The sequence below is a fragment of the Pinus tabuliformis genome, chromosome 9 (assembly GCF_031772625.1).
Source record: "Pinus tabuliformis cultivar Carrire ecotype Pingquan chromosome 9, CPIR1, whole genome shotgun sequence".
NCBI lineage: Eukaryota > Viridiplantae > Streptophyta > Pinopsida > Pinales > Pinaceae > Pinus > Pinus tabuliformis.
In genome coordinates this window covers 449,709,237-449,730,316 of record NC_142307.1, presented here as the reverse complement: position 1 = coordinate 449,730,316, position 21,080 = coordinate 449,709,237, and the positions used below count along the sequence as shown (strand labels likewise).

At 33.3% G+C, this 21,080-nt stretch overlaps 1 protein-coding gene and 3 pseudogenes across 1 annotated transcript; all 4 read right to left on the bottom strand.

The window, feature by feature from the left end:
- Positions 1–13,326: 13,326 nt before the first annotated feature.
- On the bottom strand, positions 13,327–14,028 carry LOC149149137 (uncharacterized; annotated as a pseudogene).
- Positions 14,029–14,112: 84 nt separating this feature from the next.
- On the bottom strand, positions 14,113–15,248 carry LOC149149136 (uncharacterized protein At4g17910 pseudogene; annotated as a pseudogene).
- Positions 15,249–17,362: 2,114 nt separating this feature from the next.
- Positions 17,363–18,056, bottom strand: LOC149149135 (uncharacterized). The gene has a single exon (XM_089442395.1). It carries the CDS (start codon positions 18,054–18,056, stop codon positions 17,433–17,435), a length of 624 nt encoding a protein of 207 aa, XP_089298521.1. The 3' UTR covers positions 17,363–17,432.
- Positions 18,057–18,140: 84 nt separating this feature from the next.
- On the bottom strand, positions 18,141–19,278 carry LOC149149134 (uncharacterized protein At4g17910 pseudogene; annotated as a pseudogene).
- Between the last annotated feature and the right edge of the window lie 1,802 nt (positions 19,279–21,080).

Sequence of the window (21,080 nt, the reverse complement as noted above, 5' to 3'; positions counted from 1 at the left end):
TTTATGGCTATTTTTATGTGTGGCTATTGCTGGTAAAGTTATTTGGGCTCTTAAACTAACTAAACCTTAATTTTGGACATACTCTAAATCATATCAACATTTTGAAAAAAAAATAATATAAAAATTTTATAAAAATTTTTGACCTAAAAAATGATCCAATTATATTTTTATTACCTTTTTATTATGATTATCCACAAAAATCTCATGATTTCCTCGTTTCTTTAAAATATTTATCATTCTACCCTATGTTAATTTCATTTTTTAAGTTACAAATCATTTATTTTTTAGGTTAGTGAAATATAACATATTAAAAAAAATCACTATTTAGTAATTATAATTAATCTCGTTAATAGTGGAGTCCTTTAGTATGGATATGTTCATCTAACAAGAATGAGTTCCTTTTGTATTTAACTTTAATTTTAATTTCAAATTGCAAAAATGGATATGAATCACATTTATGACTATTTTTATGTTTGAGTGTTTCTTGTAAAGTTATTTGGGCTCTTAAACTAATTACACCTTAGTTTTGGACATACTCTAAATCATATCAACATTTTGAAAAAAAAAATATAAATAATTTATAAAATATTTTGACCTAAAAGATTATCCAATTAACTTTTTATTAGCTTTTTATTATGAATATCCACAAACATCTCATGATTTCATGGTTTCTTTTATATATTTATCATTCTACCCTATGTTAATTCCATTTTTTAAGTTACATATCATTTATATTTTAGGTTAGTGAAATATAAAATATAAAAACAAAATTCACTATTTAATAATTATAATTTATAATTAATCCAATTAATAATGGAGTCCATTAATATGGATATGTTCAACTAATAAGAATCACTTCCTTTTGTATTTAATTTTAATTTTAATTGTAAATTGGAAAAATGGATATGAAACACATTTATGGCTATTTTTACTTCTAGCTATTCATAATTTGAGTCTTATTGGCTTTTCTAGACGGGAGTATTAATGGACTGCCAATCAATATTCAGAGAAAGAATTCTTACTACATGAACATATCAATAGTAAAGGACTCCAATGTTAAAAGTATTAATTATAAATATTAATTTTTAAATTATTAAATAGTTATTTTTTTAAAACCATTGGTGACCTATTTAATTCTAAATAATACTTGTGTGTAATTTCATTAAATTGTACATCAATTTCACCCTTTCTTGCTATTAATAATAACTTCAAAAATGAGGTGTCGCTATAACTCCAAAAAATAGGTGTCCATCAACAGTAATCTGCAATGGAAATAGTAACTCCAAAAATAAATGTGTCGATCAATTTCACCATCCATGCTCTTAATAATAAGAGCTCCACTCCATGTCTTTGTAACTTGGAGGAATAATAGAATAACACTACCATGTCACTCTACCTTCAGCATTTCAAATTGTGATTAAATATTTATTGTAGTTATTATTCATTATAATTCAATATATTATAATCAAAGGCTCAATGGATGCATGCATTTCTTTCTTAGAACTTGAAGTGCATGCATTTCTTTGTTAGAACTTGAAGGAATTCTTAGGTTGTGGGAATTGTTTAAGGATTACTATAACTATTGTTGGATGGATTACTATGAAGATTTCAAGGGCTTCTTTAGGCATCTAGGTGAAAAATATTTCATAGCCTTCTTTTTCTCTACCTAGTTTTTTTCAGGTTTGGTCCAAGATTCATTGGAGGAACCCTTTCTTAATGATTGGGTTGTTGGAATTGTTGAAGGATTAGTGGAAGGATTGGTGCAAAGATTGGTGCAATGATTACTGCAACCATTTGAAGCGGCTTCTCTGGGCTTCTATCTCCTAAGAAAAGTGCACAATTTTTTACCTAGATTTGTTTTCAATGGCCATTGTTAACTAAATTTGACCTTACTCTAATGCTCTAATGTGAGATGGCTTTGTTAGTTTTTATGAAAGTCTTGTTAAACAGCCCATACCAAAAATAAATAATATATATGCATTAATGAAGTAAACATAACATAACATAAATGGGAATCTGACTTGATACAAAAGCCTCAATCAGCGATGTTCCACTGTAGCTACTAACATCGACCCACCCCATTTTGGTTCTCCTATCTATGTTTCTTTTTATCTGCCCTAATTTTCAAATCAACTCATCCTTAAGGTATATTTAACATGCACTTTTTTTTGATCATAACATTAACCATTCTGAATGTTTCTGATGTTTCTGGATGATTTCGGCTATATTATGACCCATCACCAGGATGTTGCGACACGGAGATTGAATTTACACCATCATATGTGTGAGGGTATGATCCTGTGATTGAGGTAAAAGGTGTTAGGTTTTGGTGTAACGACTCCCTCCGTCCACAGCAGACCCTCACTGCATTTGCATTTTTCACTTTTTCTCTCAGGCTCTGCAAAACCCTGGGTAAGAATTGAACCCTAATTGCTTCGAAAAGGGGCTCGATAACTTCTGACTGATTTGGGTATCGAGACCACGAACTCTTCCCAGCCAAGGTTATGCATCTATGTTTGTATCACCAATCCAACCTGAAGGTTCTGGACATGGCTACCATTCTTTTACAAAGCTGAGACCTTCACCCCATTTTTTTCCTTCCCTACAAGTCTTTAGCTATTAATTGCTTAGAGTCCACTGTTTTTAACTCTACAGCTTTCTCATAACTAAGTATTGGCTTTCTAGGGTGTAAAAAGATTGTTTTTATTTAACAATAAGCATTTGTCAGTAATCCAGATTCATATGTGTAACCTGTAAATCATTAAATGAAATTTTGTTATTTTTATCAAAATAAAAAAAAACTAAATAAGTATACAAAACATTTAAATAAGGTAGATGCATTAAAAAAATATACATCAAGAAATTGGATTCTTCTCAAGAAATTAACTGTTTCTGGGCACTTTACATCTGCATTTAAGATAAATCTATGTTGATTAAAAATTTTTTACATCTAAGAAATTATCATCTTTGTAATACTAAATCTCATTTATTTATACTAATTTTAATGAATTTAATTAAGGTGTGTAATAATGTTCTTAAATGTTGGATACTGTTACTATAATTTATGTATCATTCCCTTGCCTGATCACTGTTTCCCCTGTTTCTAATTTATGGATCATTCCCTTCCTTCATCACTGTTTCCAGACGTAACAATAGTGGAAGAATCAATAACAAGATCTGTATAGAAACTATCACTGTATTGACGATTTAGGAACATAAACTTAATTGATAGTATAATTCCAATGTTGAGATGAATTATCTCATCCTTTTGAACTAATTAAAAGAGTTTTAGTAACGGAATTCTAATTAGAATTTCAATGGGCATTACGATGCATATATCTCAGATATTAAGATATAACTACTCAGGCATTGGGGCTGAGATGATTAAATTGAATTCACATTAATAAAAGCACATAGAGTTGTTTTGCAACCTTTCCATGCCTGATTTTGGATTTTGGTTAAAAAATGGGCACAAAATTACTAACAATTATAATTCCATATTATAATTCCATTGTTGAGGTTTAGGTTTATAGATCCTCACTAACCTGTCTCATACAGTCACCAAATTTTTTTTAAAACAATTTTCAATTTCAGTAGTAAATAAATGTGTGTAAAATTTGGCTTATCATTTGTAAATTCAAATACATAGAAAAGGACATCACTACTACTATGAGAAATATGTGTCCTAACCCAATATTCATCAATTTGTTTAACAAAATAACCAGAAGTTTCCAATTGAAGCTTCCCTTCTCCATTATTCAAAATGTCTCGTTCCTTGTACAGAATGCAGCAAAGTGCTCTTAAATCTAATTTTATTTATGGTTTTTAAAATTCAAATTAACATGTTTCTCAAGGTTTTCATAATTTAAATTAATATGTTTCTCTCTTTCATATTATGATTTAAATTTTATATTCATCTAAATAATATAAATTTATGTATAAGTATATATAAATTATGTTTATCTAATTAGTTTTAATTTTCAAATATTTAATGACTGTTTTTATATTAATTATAATTTGATGATCAGTAATACTTTTAGATAATTGTATGTTTTAATTGGAATGTTAGAAGAGTGAAACTTTTTCTCATCAAAATATCATTTGATAATAGGAAGAGTGAGAGGTTGATGGTGAAGATTCATCAAGTTATTTGGGATAAATATCACTTCACTGTTCTCCTATCCATATTTCAATGCACTAATGGGTGAGGATTATAAGGGATTTCAGAAAATTTATGTATTCATTTTTGTAGCTGAAGTGAATTTTGTTATTGTGGTCCATTAGCATAACGTAAATTGTACATAGATTTATAGATGCATATACCATGCACATTTTAAACAAATAACTTTTCAATTCTACAATCCAACATTTTATTTTTAAATATTCTTCAATATCCAATTGAAATTCAATAAAATCTACAATAACATTATTTACATATATAATAAAAAATCTTTAGATATCAAATTCAATGGTGCATTTAATTTTTTCCTAAAATATCTAATGAAGTGAAAAAGAGTATATTGCTTTATTAATAAATAACTAAAAGGATTTTAGATTAATTTTAAAGATGAAAAAATTTAATATATAACAATGTGTTGTTTTAGAAATTTAATAATATAATTTTAATTTTAAATTTTAGGATTCACTATGATTGTCTCAACAAAAATTTGTCAAATTCCAACCAAAACTTCCAAAACTTGTTTTAGACAACCTATTAAAAATATTTATAAATATATAAAATAAAGATAATAATATAGTTTTAAGATTAAGATCAACCTATATATTTTAGAAACACATATTTCTTAATGGTTAATAACATTCAAAATATAATTATTATGATTATTGTATGATGAAACCCTATATTATTGAATAACAAACTCTATATTAATAAATATTAATAAATTCAAATAAATTCAAAAACATTATAAATATATAAAATTATGTTGAAAAATCTCACAAACTACATTTTTTATTACTAGAATTTCCCAATATTTATTAATTTAACCTCCATATACCACATAATCATAATCAAGTGGATAAAGAAAGCTAAGTTTCATGCTAATTGATATTGTCAAATCTTATGTGTGTGGTTAGTTGTCATTAATATTATAGGAATTTGGATAATGTATATGTGTAATATGGGTAATGTAATTGGTTGTTGTTAATATTTTAGGAATTTGTATAATGTAAATGTGTTTAGGTGGAATGCATTAATTTAAATAATTAAATATATTTAATATGTTATTCAAAATTTATGGATGCTGGTGAACGCTGATGACGGGACAGCAAGTGGCATAGCCACATGGCCACCTGTAAGCCCACACACAAAGCAATAAAACCATTCCGCATCAGCAGTAAATTCCATTCAATTCGGCACTAGAATCAACTCACCAGCCCCATCATGCCTCGGGTTTGCATCATGGAGCCCTCAAGTAATATTCAACCCACCTCCTCTATTTCAACTCCTCTGAGTTGCAAGTGCCCCCTGGCTGTGGAGCGAAGTACACACACTGTGCAACAATCTCTACTCCATAGAGTTTGGACAGGGCAACCATTACTCTCAAAGCTTGATCTGCAACCTGACTTTGGATTCTAAGCCTTCTGAGCCTTCCACCTTAGAGCTCCACTCAATGATGACCTCCCACATGCAGTCTCTTCATCCCCATGCCATCATACCCAGACTGCCCCATGGAATGTGAAGAAGGAGGGGTAGTAGCAGAGGGAGACTGCCCCATTCTCCGCCCTCAACAATCTCTGACTCCTCTTCCCCCTAGGCAAATTACGACTCCACCCATTGTGCCAAAAAATTATATTAAATATCTTAGTGTAACCTTTTTTTTTTCTTTCATAAATTATAATTACAAAAAAAACATTGTATAATAAAAATCTTTTCAATTCTTTTTAAGGAAGCTTTAAACACCTTACTTAACATATGTTTAAATTCATGTCTTTAGATTTTCTATTGTTTATAATGTGGCAAAGATTGTTCGGAATTACAAGTAAATTTGATTCAACAAAAAAATTTAAAAATTACAAGTAAATTTTAGTAAAGATTGTTTGGAATTACAGGTAAATTTGGCAAATATTGTTTGGAATTACAAGTAAATTTGAGTAAACAATAAAGATTAAGATTGAGTCAACAATAAATGTAGTTAGTTCCAACCAAAAATTCCTAAACATTTAGGTGTTAGACAACCCATTAAAAATATTTATAATAACTTAAAATAAAAATAATAATTCAGTTTTAAGATTAATATTAAGTTATATATCAGTATTTTTTTAAAACAATGAAGACATATAGAATTAATTATTTTAGAAACATATTTTCTTAATGGTTAAGAACATTTAAATTATAATTATTTTGATTAGTTTATGATTAAAAATTACAATATTAAATAAGAAATACTATTTTAATAAATATTAAGAAATTCAACTAATTAAGATAAGTTATAAATATATAAAGTTATGTTGAAAAATCTCACAAACATAAAACATGTTACATTTTTTATTATTTTCCTAATATTTATTAATTTATCCTCCATCTACCACATAATCATAATCATCTAGATATTAATGTAGTCCATTAAAATGATTAAGTCGTGACATTAATGCAGTCCATTACAAGGATTATCTTATGATATTAGCAATCTATTGTTTTATTAACAAATAAGTAAAATTATTTTAGATTAATTCTAAATATGAAAAAATTAATATATATGAATGTGTTGTTTTACAAATCTAGTAATATAATTTTAATTTGATACTTTTGGATTCATTATGATTGAGTCAATTTTTTTTTTGTCAAATTCCAACAAGAAACTATTTAGGTGGCTATTACACCTTAAAGACTATTCCTTTTTTAAGTGGTTATTACAGCTAATCAAAACTGACAAATAGTTAATTATGATTCACATTACATACATAATTAAAACATATAACTAAAATATATTCACTACTATACAAAACAAGTAGCCATGTGATCTTGAATCTAGAAAAAAAACCAAGTTGTTCCCCTTTTTATTAGTTAAAATTTCACTTACACAACCATTAACATTTTTTATGCTTCACAAAATGGAAAATTGTGTATGGTATATTATGTATGCTTGTTACTTTTAATTTTATTCAACATTAAATTGTTTTGATATCAAATGTGTTTTTTTTAATTTTTAGGTGATTTCATTGTTCCATCATGGATCGACCTATTTGGAGTTGTCTTCCATTCAAAGTTCTTGAACTTGTCTTCTTGTGGCTCCCTTTATCGGTTGTGATAAATTTTAGCACTGTTTGTAGAAAATGGAAGAATGCTTTGCAAAACCCTTCTTTCTTTTTACGTTGCAAGAATGTCTCTATGAATGAATTTGGATTTCTCGTTCCTTTCCTCAACAGTGAAGACAATTTTTTTGTTTCTCAATACCTTAATCAGAATGGCTACATATCTCAATTTCATTTGCGATTCATAGATTCAAGATACAAAGTAGAGTGTATTATTGGATCAATGGTCATTTTATCCTTAACAAGAGAACGCTCCCAAACACACAACTATTTTGTCACGAATCCATTTACAAAGGCATTTAAAAACATAGTGCCAATACGAATTAGAGACTCGTGATTCTTTTCATTATTGGAAAATATAAGCAATATAAAATATGACTCAGTTGTTCTAAAACATATGTGTGATAGAATGTAGTCTAAATTTTATGTTTGTAGTAGTCTTGATAGGGTATGGCAAAGGGCTATTGTTCCATTTGGTGGCACTTCACCCCTAAGAATGTAGTGCTTTGTAAAAGTAAATTGTTTTGGTTGTATTTGGACAAGGAGTATGAAGATTATCCTTAGTACGGGTATACAATCTACTAGTTTGACATGATAAAAAATGAGTGGGGTTTTTCATTTGTTCCAATCAATGACATGCGGTGTATGTCGTTAGCAATATACATGAATCAGTTGATATTCCTTGTCAATGATGTCTCCACTCCTATATGGTCAATTGAAGAGTTAGATCATTTACAATTTGGTCAACCATGTGTTGAACAAAGAATTGACTACTTTGAATATGATTGGGGATTTAGATGGAAGTTGTTGGAAGAAATTTTGCAGATATAAATGGCAATTGTGCTGGTTATCTTCTGTTTTGACCAATCCATGGTCTGGTTCTTATGTGCAACTGCAATGAAGTTCCTTTCCTATTATATCACATGATGACACGCATCTGTTTTCCAATAGATATTGATAATTCAACTAATGAGCAGATGCCGCAGTTTTCGTACCTAACATTGGAGGGTTGCAATGATTTGATTGAGTATGTAAATTTTTTTTCAATTTCTCCCCGTATGGACTACCTTGATGAGATTCGACCAATGGACATCGATATGGATTCTTAGGATAATAGTATTCTTAGGATTTCTTATAAATATTTCCATTTTATATACTCTCTATGGTTGTGGAAAATATTTCCATTTTTGTCTCTATACATTCTATGGGTCTTTATGGTAATATTTTAAAATTATGTTTGTATCGATATTTTTGATGTAAAATATTTCATATTGTTTCCCCTAAATTTTTCTTATTTACATGTAAATGTTTCTTGATGTTATGGATTTTTATTTGTTTGTATAATTATTATTTGTATTGGTTTTTGTCATTGATTCTCAAACAATGTTATATGTTTATGTTCATTTTAATATTTACATTTATATTTTTATAGTATATAGTTCCAATTTTTTAGCTATACTTCAAATTCATATAATTCTTAGAGTATTGTGTCCCAATAGTATGGATTTTGTTTTGATTCAAATATGATACATGGAAATTTAGACTTTTTTTTAAGCCATTTGGAATAATTCATTTCTATTTTTTGCCATTTTGAATTTTTTTGTTTTTCTTTTTAGCCAGTTGGAAAAAAAACTTATACATTTAGATAAGTTTATATGGTTGGAAAAAAATAACATATATACTTTTATGTTTTTTATGATTTCTAAAAAAAAACTTCTGCCTTTTTCATTCTTTTTTGTTTGTTTATATTAGATATTTATTATGTTCCATGTTTATGATTCCATGATGAATGTTTTATTATTCATTGTAGACATGTCATCTAATGGCACAAGCAAGCGTACAAGAAAATGAAATTTGTCACCAAAATTTCGTGATAGGTCTAATGAAAGTCATCGTTTACGGTATCAACGAAATAAGAATGCCATAAATGAGCATAGGAGAGCTACATATAATAGAAAAATAAGTGAAGCCACTATTCAAAATGATTTTATAATTCCTCTTAAGTATCGTACTATGGATGATATAATGAAAAGAACATTTCATGTTGATAGTTCATTATCAAGATATGTTCCTCATCCGCATAATCTTGTTGTTCAATGCTCTCCTAAAAATGTTCATAACACTGGGGAAACATCTTGCAATCGGGAAGAACGGCATATCGATAATGTGGATGCAAATGTCAACCCTAGCACTTTCGTGTGTCCAATTGCATGTTTTGATGGCCAAAGGTTGCAAGACATCCATGGTGGAGGTAATGATGACATTTTATGTGATGATTTGGATGATAGTTTAGTTGGCCATTTGTTTGATAATTTGGATCCAGTTGCTCGAAACATCAAATCTTCAAATCTGGCTTCTCAAAGTAATGTGGTCCCACCAAGAGAATCAGTCATCCCTCATAGCATTTCGCGTGGAACAATGGAGGTAACACAATTATATTTTGATTTTCACTGCAATAGTGGTTTTTTTATTACATTCCTATATTTACAAAGTTTTGTTTACTAAAATTATGTTATTTTATTCTCTTTGAATATGATACAACTTGTTTTAAGAGAGGTCTGTAAATTAACTCTCGAAGTGTTCCATCTACTAATCTCAGAAGTGTAGATGAAGCATGCCATAACCTTCCTGTGCATTCTCCTCGAAGATCAAATTGCCAAACTAATGTAAATTTTTAATGTTTTTATTTTCTTTTCATTTTTTAAATTTCTAGCTACATGGACATTGAATTTTATGGCATATTTTATTTTCTTTGAATAGGACACAAGTCATTTCAATAGAGGTATACAAATTAACTCCGTTGATGATCCATCTACTTAGGTTAGAAGTGAATAGGAACCATCTCATAGCGTTCATCCACATCGCCAAAAAAATGTAAATGTTGAGTGGATTTGATATTTTTCTCTTTTTTCCATTTGTCATTTGTAGTTGCATGGAAATTGTATTTTGTAACCTTTTATGGAAAAACAATGATCTAATCTCATTAGGTTGGAGAATTGGAATCCAATACATCGAATTGTAAAACTAATGTAGATGTTCAATGTATTTGATTTATTTTCAATTTTTGAATCTTTCTTTATTGGACATTTAGTTTTATAACGTATTTTATTTTTTTGAAACATGAAACATCTCATTTGAATAGAAGCATAGAAACTACATCCCAAAGTTTTCCATCCACTGATCTTAGAATCCAAGAGCAACCATCTCATAACCCTCATCCACATGAAGACAAAAACGTAAATTTTGAATGCATTTGGTTCTTTTTCATTTGTTCCATTTATAACTAGTTGGAAATTAAATTTTAAAGTATTTTATGAAAAAGAGACCTTTACATCCTCTCAGGTTCGTGAAATGCACACCATAAATTTGGAAAGGCATTCTCATAGATCCATTCCACATGCTTCAAATTTGCGAAGGGAATCTCATGTTCTTGAAGATGAAGTACATGTTAGAAGAAATTTCACTCTTCCAAATGGTTTTCAACATGGTTCTGCGAGTAGAGATCATATTCATTTTGATGAAAACATGATTGCAGTGCATAAAAGATTTTGAGCAAACATAGATATCTTGTCAGTTGTCCAAATGTGCCACATTTTCCAAGAACCATATCCCGAAATCCATGTTGTGAGACATTATGAAGGACCTGTATGTAGATGATGTAAGAGTGAAAGAGGAGCCCATCATTTTTGTCAATATAATAACATGGATCCTAGTGAGCAACCTCATATTTTAAGAGTTCTTACTCAAGTTGAAGAAATGCTAATAGAACGTGTGAATCCTATTTTGCAATTGACACATGCTCGATGTGGGCAATATAAGTATAGTGGTCATATAATTAGCTTTCCTCAAGATATTTCTACAATTGTACAAAGCCTTCCCCAAGATGTTGAAGATATTGACATTCTAGTTGTGAGGAGACATGTCGCTCAGTCTAAATATTATCAATGTTATGTCAAAAGATCTCGAGTGATGGCTACATTGCTTTTGAAAATCCAACATGATCAATATTATCGAGATGTTGTGATTGATTATGATTCAGTGAATGCTCTACCCGAAAGATGACCAGATCCCTCCTCTAGGTTTGAATTTGTTGATTGTGATATTGAAGAATCCAAGATCAATGAAACTAATAATGAAGGGTTTCCTATTGAGCATTTTCCTTCTCATCCTTCTTCTTTTGTTTCTTGCCTAGCAAAAAAATGAAGAGAAGTGGAAGAAATTAGGGCATTTCTTGATAATGTTGATTCTTAACATGTTCAAGACATGGATTGGCCTAGTACTGGAACCTCTACAGTGAATGAATATAATACAAAGGGTTTATTAGATCTGGCATTCCCAACATTATGCCCCACTGGTGATGTTGATTGGTTGCAACCACGTATTTGTAGTGTTGAACTTCATGAGTATGCATTGCATCTTCTTAGGTACTATGATTAGAGATTTGGAGGCCATCCTCACTTTCGATATTACCTTTTAATCATGATAATGCGACAACGGAGCCAAGAAATTGCTACAATTTTTTCAAAGAAACATTTACATGATAACTCACCTACAACAATGGAAGAGTTGCGTCACCAACTATCTGATTTACGAGATAATAAGTTGGTTGAGCATCTTATGCAGTTTCGTTCTTCTCTGAGAGGTACAAGGGCATACTGGACTAAGTGTCGATGTGAATTGACAGACATGATTACTTAGTTAGGATGTCCATCTTTATTTTTTACTTTGAGTGCAGCTGATGCAAAGTGGCCAGAGTTGCATAACATCATGCCCATACATTCACATTATCGTTCTTCAAATCAGCATCGTATGAAAGTTTACAATGTTATCAAGTGCCCTCATATTGTTGCGACATTTATGCACCACAGATTCAATACATTTTGATAGGAAGTTATCCAAAAATATCTTGAAGCTAAAGACTTCTGGTATAGGTTTGTGTTCAATTTTCTTTTATACTTCTTCAACTTTTATTATGTTTCTATTTATATTGTTTGTAGTAACTGTATCTTCATTTTTTCAAATAGTTCTGATGTACAACTTGCAAAGATATTCTTGGACATGTTAGCGCTTGAAATTTCACCTCAGGCTGAAAAAGGTAAACTCCAAGGCAACATCAAACCACTTAGCCTCGTAGCTAGCCCTACGAGGACAGGAGAGGGCTCTCTCCGGTCTATATCAGCAAAAAGTTTTCTAAAGGGGCTGAGATGACTTTAAAAGAAACTGATTTTAGGCTAGTAAATTGATTGATAAAAAGAGTTTTTAATAAAATGATGAGGTTTTTCTGGGCTGCATGGGCAAAGTAACAGCTTGAATAGAGAAATGTAATCAAAAACACAGATTATCCCTTGAGGCAAGGTAGGCAAGAAAGTTTAACATCAAATTGAGATTAAATTGGCGATGGCAAGACTGCTCAGGAGCTGACAAGGGCATAGAAGATGAATCCTTGTCAAACAGAAGAAAACATTAAATATGAACAAACTTAAAGGCAGAGCATATAAATTATGAATTCTACCTTAACACTTCATTTGTTCAATTGGAAACGATTATGAAATGACATGAACACATACCAGGCTACATATGAGACATAGGAAAAGACAAATGTTAAATTTCATACCACAGGAATCTCAAAAGCCAGAGCTGTGTATTTTCATTAAAACCTCTGTCAATCAGCTGTACAATGAAGCTCTCTGTTCTTCACCAGCTCTCAGAACTCTCCTTCTCTCTCACCTCCTTTTTACAAATGAATTTTTAATACAATAAATAAAATGCTGCTAAGGGAAAAACAAATCGACCCCAAAATAGGGGCACTGTTTCACCTGCAATTATAAAAATGGCAAAGAGCATTTCCTCTATTCTAAAATAAAACAGCGTCTCCCTAAAAATCCTCTGATGGCCGATACATGGAGCGCAGATCCTGTTGAATCATTAACTGAAGTCTTGAAATAGGAATCGAATCCTATATCTTCTGTTGTTTTGGCTCCGTTTGAATAGCGCTCGTGGGCCATATTCATGAGCCAGAAAAGGGTCAAATGACAAAGATGAAAAACTCCACGATCTTCCATTTGTTTCCAGCTTCGATAAGAACGTCACTGGGTTTAGAATTCTCAGTCAAAATTGCTCCATTGAAAAATCTCAGAATATTCCAAGACTCGAAGATTTGCGAGTTGCAACTTCAATAAGACGATACATCCATCGATCCAGCATTCCTGTCAGAGCAAAAGTGCCCCCAAGAACAGCACAAAGACGCGTAATAAAGTGAGTGAAACTACGCTTTTCCTCCCTGATGGTAACAGTGATAGGAGAAAGATCATACAAAAAATAGACAGCTGGCCAGCTCCGGTCAGAATCCTTCATTGCCACAAAGTATTCTGTTACAGAAAATTGATTTGTTGGCAATACTTCCTTTGACAGATATCTGTATTCAGTGGGAACAATCTTGATGTAATATTTGAAGGTGCCACTTGCATCGCGAAGAATGTGGACAGTATCATCAAGTGGATTGTGTATTCCAGGGTATTTGAGCCTAAATGATAGATCATGAATTACATGGCTCACATTAACATGATTTGCACCCTCGAATATCTGTTGAGCAACAATAATATTCAAGCCATGCACCGAAATGTGGAAATTTCCAGCGACCCTTTGAACATCCAGAACACCAAAGACCCGACATCCTTCACCATCATCTATTGCACGCTTAACATCCTTTATCATCTTTACAGGATCGTTTCCAAGCCGAAACAAGCAATTGTCCATAACTGTGATTCCACCTGCAAACCTTCATAGGTACTCTGCACCTTGACACAAAGTATCCGAAATACCAAAAACTGAAACAATAGATTAACCAATGTTTACATCATTTGCATTTGGGGCGCTCACGTCCACTGATGATACCAGCGGATACTTTTGTCCCTACATAACCAGAAACATTCAGCGCTCAATGGAACTTGAAAAGAAGATCCAGAAAAAGGAAAGAGAGCCACCCACGCACAGGCTTTTATGATCTATCTCCTCTGTCCATCAAATCAAATCTAAAGCACAGATTCCTGGAGAACAGCGACCCCTGAAATCAAAACCACTGCATATAAAAGCAAAATGCAGTAGGCTAGGAATGGAGAAACAAAAACAGTAGTCATCGACACATTTACAAGGCCCGTTAATATATTTTCCAGGAAGAAAGTCACAAGCACATTCTGATCAAAGACTTCCTCAAGGACCAATGATTTTCTTGTGGGGACCAAATCTGAGAGCATAAGCATCCCAGAACCTCAAATTTTTGTGCCAGAACAAAAGTTACATATGCCAAATTGCACATGCGACGAGAAATTTTCGTCTACAAACTTATCCAAAAAAGATTGTTAGCACCCAAAGGAAATCGTCAGGCAGCCAAACTTCGATTGTAATACTTGATTTCCCTCCAATTGAAGCTACTCTAGAACTAATGGGTTTCTTTAGGAAGAAGAGATGATAGCCTAAGTTGACACTGACAAGGTATAAGCCCCAATATCCAAATAAACTGAAGATGCCCTCTTTGTTCAGACTAATGATATTTGCACCCTCTGATCTGAAATGAGGTAACGATTTAATCCACACAATAGGACTGCTTGATAAAATATGAGAATTGCACATCTAAAGAAGCCACAGTATTGGGGATGAATATTGATTATTGATGTCACAATGGCCACTGCTGCAAGAGTGAAAAAGAAATTCCAGTGTACACCATACTCCCCAACATGGACACCGAATCAATGTTGCGTGCCTGTTTTGAAACTAATGCATTTGCAACTGCAAAAGATCCAACCCCGAGATCCATTAATCCTGTACCATACGTTTCTGTCTTAGCAAATCGCCTGGGAAATATTTTGAAGTCCACAGCCAGGATTGACACATGTCACCAGCATCATTGCAAATCGATATGATGAGAGGCTTTTTCTTTGTCTGCTTGCAGGGATAGGAGTTGATGAAACCACTGCCATTTGAAGAGCTGGAGAATTTGATACATATTCTAAAAAATACATTTAATGATTTCTTCTTCAAAACAGGGTTTTGAAGAAGAATCAATCTCACACTGACATACAAGACGGAGTCTAACATCGGCTCCACTTGGGATGGCAGCTGCCGCTTCTTGGAGGTGCCAAGAACCTCAGACCTATGGGAGAGCAGACCAGTGCTTTCAACCATTGGGCGATGGAGTCATTATTTCAACAGACAACATGAGACTTCCGACTCATTTATGGACTAAAACTTGATTGAAAAGACTGAAAAACTGACTCAGCAAACCTCACACTAAAACTGTAATGAAACTGGAACAAAATGCTACCCTTTGGCTGCTTATTTATTTACAAAAGCTACCCTACTTTGCTGCACAAACAATAGATCAGGTAATACTGAAATGCCAGATTAACCATTCAAGTAAACCTGAGAATGATGCCGCTTGAGAATGCTTCCACGAGGACACAGATGTAATTGCTGGCAGCCCTTCATGCACGTAATGACCCTGGTCACGAAAAAGACAGCCTGATCTGTCAATCAAACTGAAAAACATATCCATGTATGCCGCAATAGGATCACGGAAGCCAGACTCTGTTAGCTGCCCCAACTCTGCAACACATATTTCCAGCTGCACATTATCAATGTAAACATCTATAGGTAATTCTATGATTTCTTGTTTTAATGGAGGAAGGATTTCCAAGAACTTTTTAGGGTCTTGGAAATCATATGACTGGATCTGCTCATCTAAATCTTGAATCTCCTTTTCGATTCTTTCAACAATTAACTCACAGGCACCAGTTTTAGTTTCAAGATGAAACTTCAAAGATTTCAAACATTGAAAGAAGGCACTGAAAAATTCTTCATTAATTTCAATATCCACCAACCACTCTCTAACTTCGTTTAGAGCTTCACAAAGTGCAGGGTTTGCCACATACCCCACCATTGCATGAATGGATCAATGAGCGCTGGAATGTCTGGATCGAGTTGGAGTCGCCAGGTGAATGGTTCAGCCTGCATATGTGTCTGACTGCTGTCCACCATCAGCATCAGATCTGCACCTTGATTTCATGTACTGGGACAAGACAATCAACAATTTGTTGTCCCCAGTATGGTCGCCAATATGTTAGCGCTTGAAATTTCACCTCAGGCTGAAAAAGGTAAACTCCAAGGCAACATCAAACCACTTAGCCTCGTAGCTAGCCCTACGAGGACAGGAGAGGGCTCTCTCCAGTCTATCTCAGCAAAAAGTTTTCTAAAGGGGCTGAGATGACTTTATTGATTGATAAAAAGAGTTTTTAATAAAATGATGAGGTTTTTCTGGGCTGCATGGGCAAAGTAACAGCTTGAATAGAGAAATGTAATCAAAAACACAGATTATCCCCTGAGGCAAGGTAGGCAAGAAAGTTTAACATCAAATTGAGATTAAATTGGCGATGGCAAGACTGCTCAGGAGCTGACAAGGGCATAGAAGATGAATCCTTGTCAAACAGAAGAAAACATTAAATATGAACAAACTTAAAGGCAGAGCATATAAATTATGAATTCTACCTTAACACTTCATTTGTTCAATTGGAAACGATTATGAAATGACATGAACACATAACAGGCTACATATGAGACATAGGAAAAGACAAATGTTAAATTTCATACCACAGGAATTTCAAAAGCCAGAGCTGTGTATTTTCATTAAAATCTTTGTCAATCAGCTGTACAATGAAGCTCTCTGTTCTTCACCAGCTCTCAGAACTCTCCTTCTCTCTCACCTCCTTTTTACAAATGAATTTTTAATACAATAAATAAAATGCTGCTAAGGGAAAAACAAATCGACCCCAAAACAGGGGCGCTGTTTCACCTGCAATTATAAAAATGGCAAAGAGCGTTTCCTCTATTCTAAAATAAAACAGCGTCTCCCTAAAAATCCTCTGATGGCCGATACATGGAGCGCAGATCCTATTGAATCATTAACTGAAGTCTTGAAATAGGAATCGAATCCTATATCTTCTACTGTTTTGGCTCCATTTGAATAGCGCTCGTGGGCCATATTCATGAGCCAGAAAAGGGTCAAATGACAAAGATGAAAAACTCCACGATCTTCCATTTGTTTCCAGCTTCGATAAGAACGTCATTGGGTTTAGAATTCTCAGTCAAAATTGCTCCATTGAAAAATCTCAGAATATTCCAAGACTCGAAGATTTGCGAGTTGCAGCTTCAATAAGACGATACATCCATCGATCCAGCATTCCTGTCAGAGCAAAAGTGCCCCCAAGAATAGCACAAAGACGCGTAATAAAGTGAGTGAAACTACGCTTTTCCTCCTTGATGGTAACAGTGATAGTAGAAAGATCATACAAAAAATAGACAGTTGGCCAGCTCCGGTCAGAATCCTTCATTGCCACAAAGTATTTTGTTACAGAAAATTGATTTGTTGGCAATACTTCCTTTGACAGATATCTGTATTCAGTGGGAACAATCTTGATGTAATATTTGAAGGTGCCACTTGCATCGCAAAGAATGCGGACAGTATCATCAAGTGGATTGTGTATTCCAGGGTATTTGAGCCTAAATGATAGATCATGAATTACATGGCTCACATTAACATGATTTGCACCCTTGAATATCTGTTGAGCAACAATAATATTCAAGCCATGCACCGAAATGTGGAAATTTCCAGCGACCCTTTGAACATCCAGAACACCAAAGACCCGACATTCTTCACCATCATCTATTGCACGCTTAACATCCTTTATCATCTTTACAGGATCGTTTCCAAGATGAAACAAGCAATTGTCCATAACTGTGATTCCACCGGCAAACCTTCATAGGTACTATGCACCTTGACACAAAGTATCCGAAATACCAAAAATTGAAACAATAGATTAACCAATGTTTACATCATTTGCATTTGGGGCGCTCACATCCACTGATGATACCAGCGGATACTTTTGTCCCTACATAACCAGAAACATTCAGCGCTCAATGGAACTTGAAAAGAAGATCTAGAAAAAGGAAAGAGAGCCACCCACGCACAGGCTTTTATGATCTATCTCCTCTGTCCATCAAATCAAATCTAAAGCATAGATTCCTGGAGAACAGCGACCCCTGAAATCAAAACCACTGCATATAAAAGCAAAATGCAGTAGGCTAGGAATGGAGAAACAAAAATAGTAGTCATCGACACATTTACAAGGCCCGTTAATATATTTGCCAGGAGGAAAGTCACAAGCACATTCTGATCAAAGACTTCCTCAAGGACCAATGATTTTCTTGTGGGGACCAAATCTGAGAGCATAAGCATCCCAAGAACCTCAAAGTTTTGTGCCAGAACAAAAGTTACATATGCCAAATTGCACATGCGACGAGAAATTTTCGTCTACAAACTTATCCAAAAACGATTGTTAGCACCCAAAGGAAACCGTCAAGCAGCCAAACTTCGATTGCAATACTTGATTTCCCTCCAATTGAAGCTACTCTAGAACTAATGGGTTTCTTTAGGAAGAAGAGATGATAGCCTAAGTTGACACTGACAAGGTATAAGCCCCAATATCCAAATAAACTGAAGATGCCCTCTTTGTTCAGACTAATGATATTTGCACCCCTCTGATCTGAAATGAGGTAACGATTTAATCCACACAACAGGACTGCTTGATAAACTATGAGAATTGCACATCCAAAGAAGCCACAGTATTGGGGATGAATATTGATTATTGATGTCACAATGGCCACTGCTGCAAGAGTGAAAAAGAAATTCCAGTGTACACCATATTCCCCAACATGGACACCGAATCAATGTTGCATGCCTGTTTTGAAACTAATGCATTTGCAACTGCAAAAGATCCAACCCCGAGATCCATTAATCCTGTACCATACGTTTCTGTCTTAGCAAATCGCCTGGGAAATATTTTGAAGTCCACAGCCAGGATTGACACATGTCACCAGCATCATTGCAAATCGATATGATGAGAGGCTTTTTCTTTGTCTGCCTGCAGGGATAGGAGTTGATGAAACCACTGCCATTTGAAGAGCTGGAGAATTTGATACATATTCTAAAAAATACATTTAATGATTTCTTCTTCAAAATAGGGTTTTGAAGAAGAATCAATCTCACACTGACATACAAGACGGAGTCTAACAGGACAAATATGTAACTGCATGGAATATGCATGACATACATCGTCACAACATAATGGTTCCATGAAGCCTCAATGATGACCCTTGCCTATTGAATACTGGTAAGATTTTCTCTTCTAATCCTGATAATGATTACGAAGAATTTGTAAAACCGTGTCCAAAGGTACACAAAGTGTACTGTAGATTCTTTTTTGCGGGAAAAGAGCACTATTATAACATGTCGGTACAATGCTCCATGGGATGTTTGTGATGAATCAAGATTGTTCATAGATGATCAAGGAAGAAAAAAATATGAGCCAGCAAGAAATGATGACAAGCTTAATGTACATAACATTGAGCTTCTAACAATGTGGTGTGCAAATGTTGATTGCCAGCCAGTGCTTTCTCTCTATGATGTGTTGAAATACATTGCTAAGTATGCATCAAAATCAGGAAAAAGGTTTGAAAGTTATCATCATATGTTAACTAGAATTTCAAATTCTATTGGCTCTGAGGATCATGCTTTATGTGCATATGGAAAGTTTCTTGTAGAAACGATTGTTGACCGTGACATTCGAGCACAAGAAACATGCCATATGTTTCTTAAACTACCTCTTCTTGTTTGTAGTTGGAAATTTGTTCCCTTAAATGTTGAAAGAAAGGTTTTTAGGAAAATCTCAAGGTACGACTTGCAATGTTCATATGAGAATATGTTTGTTCAACATTATCAGAAGAGACCTTCATTCCTTGAACATCTATCTTTGATAGAAACAACAAGATCTTGGAATTTTGATAGCAGGCATAAACAAGATCCATGTAAGCCTAGAGATGTTTATGCTATTGTTCGGGTTTGGCCACGGTTTTATTCTATTCCCAGTGAGGCTTCAGAGGAATTTGAAATCTTTTGCAGGATAGAATTGCTCATGTACAAGCCATTTTGTGACATTCCTATAGAAATTGGACTTTTAGTGGAAATTATTATTGAAAATTGGAGGAATTTTCGATATCGATCATGGCATGTTGATCGAAATCCATCAATTATAGACAATATTGATGATGAAGAAGATGGTGATTTTTCTAACCAGGAAATGAATCTTGAAGATGACTTTCAAGAATGGCAGATTTTCCCTTACTTGGTTCCACCAAATGATTTGAATGTTTCTGATCTTCACACCCTTGGATGAAGGGACTTTGATATATCCTTTGACTGGGAAAGTACAACTATTTCTGATGATGTTGCAGAAGAAGCTATTAATTTTATAAGGAATGAAAAATAAAGGGGTGATATTGTTGACCTTTCAAACAGAAAATTTGCATCTCCAAATTCTTTGTCGAAAAAAAAACGACTTGCTTTTGAAATTGTCTTAAGGCACTTTGCTGAATATGAGATTCGTGAAGGTATTCTTATGATTATTCAGGGCACTGCGGGCACTGGGAAGCTTTCCTTATCCATTGTATTTTTGAATCTCTTTCTAATTCATGAAGTAATGGAAGAAGCCCTTTGCTTCTTCTTGCCCCAATAGGAATAGTTGCTTTTAATATACATGCAAAAACAATACACTCAGCGCTAAAAATTCCAATTAAACATATGCAGCCACTACAGGGGCAATCACTTATAATATTCCAAGAAGAAATATGACATGTTAGATATATATTGATTGATGAGATGAGCTTTCTAGGACCAAGGTTGTTTATGCAAATAGATGCTC